This window comes from Chrysemys picta, chromosome 2, assembly GCF_011386835.1.
Source record: "Chrysemys picta bellii isolate R12L10 chromosome 2, ASM1138683v2, whole genome shotgun sequence".
Lineage (NCBI taxonomy): Eukaryota > Metazoa > Chordata > Testudines > Emydidae > Chrysemys > Chrysemys picta.
In genome coordinates, this window is record NC_088792.1 from 20,242,307 (window position 1) to 20,249,743 (window position 7,437).

At 49.7% G+C, this 7,437-nt stretch overlaps 1 protein-coding gene across 5 annotated transcripts in view; it reads right to left on the bottom strand.

Annotated features, from left to right (window-relative positions):
* The window catches only part of PAXIP1 (PAX interacting protein 1), an 85,899-nt gene extending 80,652 nt beyond the window's left edge, over nt 1–5,247 (bottom strand). For 3 of the 5 annotated variants that reach the window (XR_010598204.1, XR_010598205.1, XM_065582728.1), the window contains exon 1: nt 4,895–5,084. Coding sequence is in view for 3 of the 5 variants with exons in the window: in XM_065582728.1 (XP_065438800.1) it covers nt 4,895–4,942 (48 nt within the window). In the remaining 2 variants the exon portion in view is untranslated. Of the gene's footprint in view, nt 1–4,894 lie in introns of all 5 variants that reach the window. The other 2 variants (XM_005297195.5, XM_065582729.1) reach the window with 2 other exon arrangements.
* Between the last annotated feature and the right edge of the window lie 2,190 nt (nt 5,248–7,437).

Sequence of the window (7,437 nt, forward strand, 5' to 3'; positions counted from 1 at the left end):
TGCTGAATCATTTTGGAAAATTTCATAAGAACATAAGAATGACCATACTGGGTCAGACTAATGGTCCATCTAGTCGAGTATCCTGTCTTCTGACAGCGGCCAATGCCGGATGTTTCTAAGGGAATGAACAGAACAGGCCCTGTTGTCTAGTTCCAGCTTCTGGCAGGCAGAGGCATAGGGATACCCAGAGCATGGGGTTGCATCCCTGATCATCTTGGCTTATAACCACTTGGAACTATCCTACATGAACTTGTCTAACTTTTTTTTTAGCCCAGTTATACTTTTGGCCTTCACAACATCCCCTGGCAATGAGTTCCACAGGTAAATTGTGCATCATGTGAAAGTAGTACTTCCTTATGTATGTTTTAAATCTGCTGCCTATTAATTGAATTGGGTGATCCCTAATTCTTCCCTGTTCAATTTCTCCACACCATTCATGATTTTAGAGACCTCTATCATATCCCCCTTTATTAATCTCTTTTTCAAACTGAACAGTCCCAGTCTTTTTCATCTCTCTTCATATGGGAGCTGTTCCATACCCCTAATCATTTTTGTTGGCTTTCTCTGTACCCTCACCCTTTTGAGATGGGGTAACCAGAACTGCACGCAGTATTCAAAGTGTGGGTGTACCATGGATTTATATAGTGGCACTATAATATTTTGTCTTATTATCTACCCCTGCCTGGTTCCTAACATTCTGTTAACTTTTCTGACTTCCTTGGCACACTGAGTGGATGTCTTCAGAGAACTATCTACAATGACTCCAAGCTCTCTTTCTTGAGTGGTAATAGTGAGACCCCATCATTTTGTATGTATAGTTGGGATGTTTTCCAATATGCATTACTTCGCATTTATCACCCATGAAATTCATCTGCCATTTTGTTGCCCAGTCACCCAGTTTTGTGAGATCCCTTTGTAACTCTTCACAGTGTGCTTTGGACTTAACCAGGGGTTCTCAAATTTCATTGCACCGCAACTCCCTTTGGACAATAAAAATTACTACGCAACCCCAGGAGGGGGGACTGAAGCCTGAGCCAGCCCAAGCCCCTGGGAGGGGGGGGAGGGGGGGCAAAGCCGAAGCCCAAGGACTTCAGCCTCAGGTAGGGGGCCTGTAACCTGAGTCCCGATTCCCAGGGCTGAAGCCCTCGGGCTTTGGTCCTGGGTCCCAGCAAGTCTAAGCCAGCCCTGGCGCCCCCATTAAAATGGGGTCATTGCCCACTTTGGGGTCCCAACCCACAATTTGAGAACCACTGGAGTTAACTATCTTGAGTAATTTTCCATCATCTGAAAACTTTGACACTTCACCTTTTATCCCCTTTTCCAGATCGTTTATGAATGTTGAACAGCAATGGTCCCAAAACAATTTAGCTGTTTACAAGAACCAGACTAGTAACTAATACATTCTTTGTTCATGTTAAAAAATTCTGGCAACCTTTTATTTGAACCACTCTAGTGTCCCGATGCTTTGGAGCAAGGACTTGAAATTTGGGACGGGGTGGCCTCTGTATCAGGGATGTGGTTTTGCCATTTTCATAAAAATCCACTCAAATATGGCTGCTATAAGCCTTTGGCATATGTCAGTTGGCATACGCTAAGTAGAGACTTGTTAAGAGTTTGGCAGCTAAAATCTTTGAAAATTATTTCCTCACTAAGCATGCTCGAGCCCATCCCAGCTCTTACATGTGACCAGACTGCACATATGCCATCCCCACAGAACAACTGAACATGCTCCAGACCAGGACTACAGGGGCAAAGCAAACTTTCCCTGTACTTGCTGCTCCCTGTGACTCTGGGCTGGAGTAGGGCAGAGCACCGGAAGTTAGAAAGCAGGGAGCCTGTCTCTCTTGTGCTCTCAGTGACATCCCTCTGCTGGCATCCAGGCAGCACAGAGAGGGAAGATGTCTGATTCAAATGCAGGGGAGACAAAAGCTGAACCAGGGGAGATGGAAATGAATACACTGGGACAAGGAGTCTGCTGAGACTGGGAGCTGGAGGGGAAGAGAAGGCTGAAACTGGTTAGGCAAGCAGACTGAGGTGGAGAGCTGGTAAGGGATATGTTGGAGGAGGACTGGGACAGAGAGCCACATTGCTGGTGGAAGTGGGGTGTTCACTGAGATTGGACAAGGAGCTGAGAGCAGAGTAGGACCAGTGTGTACAAGGATGGGACGAGGAGACAGATCTGACAAGGAGCTAGGATGTGAGGGGAGAACTATGACTGGCTGGGTAAAGAGATTGGGACATAGAGCAGGGGGCAGGAGTGGGAAGATGGGAGAGACAGATCAGATGAGGAGCTGGAAGAGGGGAATGGGAACAAGGTGTGGGAATGGGGAGAGACTGTGATGAGAAACCTGAAAAAGGAAGATTGGGACTGAAAAGGCAAGGAAAATGGGAATGGGACAAGGAAGTAGGGGTGGGGAAGAGACAAGACTGAAAGAGGGACAGGGTAGAAGGACTCATGCTTGGGACAAATTGCCAGAGAGTCTATGCCTGGTAGGGTACATTCCCCTCCATAGGCTGGACTAGAACTCATGATTGCTGAGGCTAACCATTCCTCTGTTGTCAGCAAATATCTATGAAACCAACTGGCAAAGGTGTTGGTCCACACAGAGGATGACAAACACAGCAGAGATCTCTTCACTGGATCTAAAAGGTTCCAACCCTGTTGATGACCACTGTGGGTGTCAATATAATACCACATGTTGGAATTTCTATTTTTTAAGTTTGCTTTTTTAAAAACCTAGAAAGTTACACATAAAAAGCTATATTGAAATACCATTATTAAGATTGCAAAGTCAAGCACTCAAAAGTTAGGAAAAGACAAAATTAAGACTGCATTTGTAAAACGGGAATAAATCCGCCCCTCACCTCACAGCAGCGTTGTGAAGATTTAATTAATATATGTTTGTGAAGCACTTTAATACTATAGTAAGAGGCACCACAGAAATACCCTTGAGAAAATTAATAATTCTGTCTCCACAGTGGAGTTTGAATAGTGTGCAGTAAATAAGGCATGGGGTCACACACATTGAACAATGAGGATAAAACAAAATACTGAATAGCCGCTCATTAAGTGCATCTGAAGAAGTGAGATTTTTACCCATGAAAGCTTATGCCCAAATAAATCTGTTAGTCTTTAAAGTGCCACCGGACTCCTCGTTGTTTTCATTAAGTAAGCAACATCCATATTTGCAAGGAATGAGACAGGGTTTTCTCATGGGAAAAATAATACATAATCATATAATTAAAAACTTCTCATAATGCATATGCACAAGGGGGCTGAATTAAGGTTGCACAGACAACATTAATTCTGGCATTTCCTATCTTTTGAGTGCTTTAGTTTGCTACTTTAATAATAAAAACACTTTTTTGTGTTTAATAGTATAACTACAAAAACAGAACAAATCTAGGTAAACTGTCTCTGAAAACTCTGCCATTTTTTTATTCTGTCTCTGATGCAAGTGCACCCTACCATTAAGAAACACCCCCTCCCCACCATCCCTCAGCATGTATCCCTGCAGGTGGCACTTCAAGTTCTGTTTTATTTTCAATCCTGGAATGTTTGTGATTTCTTAGAATGGTCTGATTGGGGCCTTGCGTACTACTTACTGACAATCAGCCAAAACTTTGTGAAGAAGTTAGACTGCAAGAATATTCTGATTTACTTTAAAAAGTAGAGAAAAGTTCTTTTAATCAACTCCAGCAGTTAGTTACAATAGTTTTTTTATACAATTTTAATACTTTCAGAGATGAATGCTTCAAGTTTATCATATGAAACTATAACAAGTCCTAAAAAGCCCCCAAAACACATTTTTCCCCAGGCAAAAAAAGTAATAACTGCCTGTTTTAACAAAGTTATGTACAAACATAGTAACTAAGTAGGTTGGTCACATGCCTAGTCCACACATTTTTAAGTGTATTAATTATAAATCCAAGAACACAATGACAATGTTCTCAGTATGTTCTCCATCCCCCCCACAAGCTAACTTTCTGCATAAAAGCAAATATGACCAGTATGCTCTGAGGCTGGGGAGAGAGCTGTCACTGGGGTCAGTGCCCATGGTCAGGTGCTTTGGTGGGGCGGGGGGGGGATTATCAGTGGAGTCAGTGCCCATAGCTTGGAATTTGGCATAGGGGTGGTGACGGGGGTATGTCAGTGGGGTCAATGCCTGCAACCTGGAGTTGGGCATGGAAGAGACGGAGCAGTCAGTGCCCATGGCTTGGGTCTGTCAATGGGGTCAGTGCCTGCAGGCTGGCGCTAAGCATATAGGGAGAGGTCAGTGGCTGTGACCTGGAACCGGGCACGGGGAGGACGGGTCCCTCGGTGGGATCTGCATTGGCCGCCTGGTGATGGGCCAGCGGGAGGCTGCCTGTCAGCGGGGTCAGTGCCCACGAGCTGGCCCGGGGAGGGGCAGAGGGAAAGGAGGCTGTCGGGGGGGCCGTGGCTGCAGGCTGGCTCCAGGGAGGGGAGGGCTGTGGGGGAATCTGTACCCACGGAGAGTGGGGAGGGGGCTGACGGGGAGGGCCGAGCTCGCGGGCTGGCGCCGTCGGAAGGGGTCTGGGGTCAGCGCTGTCCCAGCTACTTGGGGCACTGGCTCCCGGCCCGCCTCCCTGTTCCGCAGGAAGTCCCTCTCCCCCGGCCCGGGCCCGGCAGCTCCGCGCAGGCTGCTGTGGGGCCTGCGCACCAGGGCGGCCGGTTCTGCGGCGCGGGGTACACAGAGGCTGCAGCCCGTTCGCCCGCACCCCCCTCAGAGAGAGCGCGAGTGCCTCCCCACCCCCCACCTTTGCGCGGCGCGAGCTTTAAAGCGGCGCGAGCTTCCACGGCTGTCACCGGCGCGAGCCGCGCGGGGAAGCGGTGGAAGAACCCACAGTACCCAGCGGGGGGGTAACCCGGTACCTTGGGGTCGATGTCTCCCACAGCGAAGAACTTGACATCTTTGAACATCTCCTCGGGCACTTTCAGCTCCTCCCCCGCCCGCCGACATGGTCCCGTCCGTGCGGAAGCCGCGGCCCGCGCTCCCTGGGGCCAGCCCGGCGCTCACGTCCCCTCCCCGTCAGAGCAGCCGAACCGCGGGAGCAAGGCGCGCGCTGCGGAAGGCACCATCCCCGCCGGGACCCGGGGGGGGGAGACTGAGCCGAGCGGTCCGATCAGCGTCCCCGGCTGCCACGGACTCCGCCGGCTGCGCCTCCGGGCACGGGCTCTCCCGGAACCAGGGCCGAGCGCCTGCGTTCAACTACACCGCGGAGCCTGCCGCTCCCCCCTTCTCGCCGCGTTCAATGGACTCTCCCCAACGAACGGGGCAGGCGGCGGGGATGGCTGGTCCCGCCCATTAACAAACAACAGGGAGGAGGGAAGCCGCTCCCCTCGCAGGCCCCGCCCCTCCCTCATGCCCTCCCTCCCTGTGTCCCCCGACCCCCCCCTTCCCTCCCAGCCCCCGTCCGCCCCGTATCTCCCCCTGCTCCCCGCCCCAGTCCCCCTCCCCCACCCCATTCCTGGCCCAGACCCAGGCCGCCAGCTTTCTCCCAGACCCCCTCCCTTCAGCCCCCCCCGCTCCTCCTCCCTGGGCACATGTGCGCACCCCTCCCCCACACACACGGGCCCAGGCCGGGGATTCCTCCGGCTCACACAGACACTGCCTGCTGTGGGGGCGGGGGAGATGTCTGGCTCTGTCCCACAGCCTCCCTCCCCGCTGTGTAGTCAGAGGTTGAGATCCCCTGCAGTGAGATTGACCCACTCAGGGCTTGGCCACGTAGGGAAATGGACCAGAATGGTTACTGCGGAGTAAGCGGGTTGGGCAGTAGCTATTCCGGAACAGGTCCCCCTGTGGACACTCTACTCTGGCATAAATGTCACTTTGTTCCAGAACAATTAGTGTACTCTGTGGCTGGGTCTACACTACCCGCCTGAATCGGCGGGTAGAAATCGATGACGCGACAATCGATCCCCGAATCGACGCTCTTACTCCACCAGCGGAGGTGGGAGTAAGCGCCGTCAACGGGAAGCCGCAGAGGTCGATTTTGCCGCCGTCCTCACAGCGGGGTAAGTCGGCTGCGATACGTCGAATTCAGCTACGCTATTCACGTAGCTGAATTTGCGTATCTTAAATCGACTCCCCCCTGTAGTGTAGATGTAGCCTGTGAGTGCACTGGGTCCATGTCTGTACTAACAAGCTTGCAGTGGCACACCTGTACCGATACAGCTGTGCTGTGGTAAGAGCGCTTGTGTAGCCGCATTTTGTCCATGGGAGAGAGCTCTCCTGTCCGCATAATAAAACCATTTCACTGAGCATCTTCTGCTGATATAGAGTTGGGCACACAAGTGCTTATGCCAGCATAATTTATGTCAATTGGGGCATAACCATTTTTCCCCCCACACACCTGAGACACAAACATTTTGCCAACATAAATACTAATCAGAGGGTCCTGTGGCACCTTTAAGACTAACAGAAGTATTGGAGCATAAGCTTTCGTGGGTGAATGCATGAAGTGGGCATTCACCCACGAAAGTTTATGCTCCAATACTTTTGTTAGTCTTAAAGGTGCCACAGGACCCTCTGTTGCTTTTTACAGATTCCGACTAACACGGCTACCCCTCTAAGTACTAATGTAGACATGGCCTAACTCAGGCCTTTCCAGTCCCAGTGCTACTAGGGAGCAAGCCCATTTATTGCTCTTCTCCCTGCTCTGTGAATTCCATGGCTCCCCGTTACAAACATGAGATTAAAGAATGAGGAGTACTTGTGGCACCTTAGAAACTAACAAACTTTTGTTAAATTTGTTAGTCTCTAAGGTGCCACAAGTACTCCTCGTTCTTTTTGCTGATACAGACTAACATGGCTACCACTCTGAAACCTGTAAACATGAGATTGGAGCTGCTCTACTCAATTTTAAAACACTGGTGCATGTGAAGATTCAATTCCTAGGTTACCTTTGGCTTCTTCATTACTTGAGGCTCCATTTCTCTGTCCATGGGGACCTAATCAATATTCAGTGACTAATCATTGCCTGCTGTGATAGTCCAGGTACTATAGATGATGTCTTAATGAGTATTAATATTTGTACCATTTTACATATGTCAGGCAATCCAGTAGTAAATGCCTCAGGGAACAGAGTATTCCCTCCTGGGTTCTTTTCCCAGGTCTGCTACTGATCTGCTACGCTCTGTTCCTCAGCTTCAAGCCCTGATTCAGTAAAGCATTTCAGCACTTGCTTAACTCCCTTTGATGTCAATGGGACTTTAGACTTGTAAGTGCTTTGCTGAACTGGGACCTCAGTTTCCTCAGTTGTAAAATGTGGATAATAAATTTCTACCTCACCAGGGGTATTATGGACAGTTAAGTATTTAAGGCCAGATTCTGCTACCCTGACATTTAGTTTCATTGAAAAAGCTACTTGTGAATTAGGATGCTGCTCAATGAGAGTTAGTGGTGGCAGAAGCTG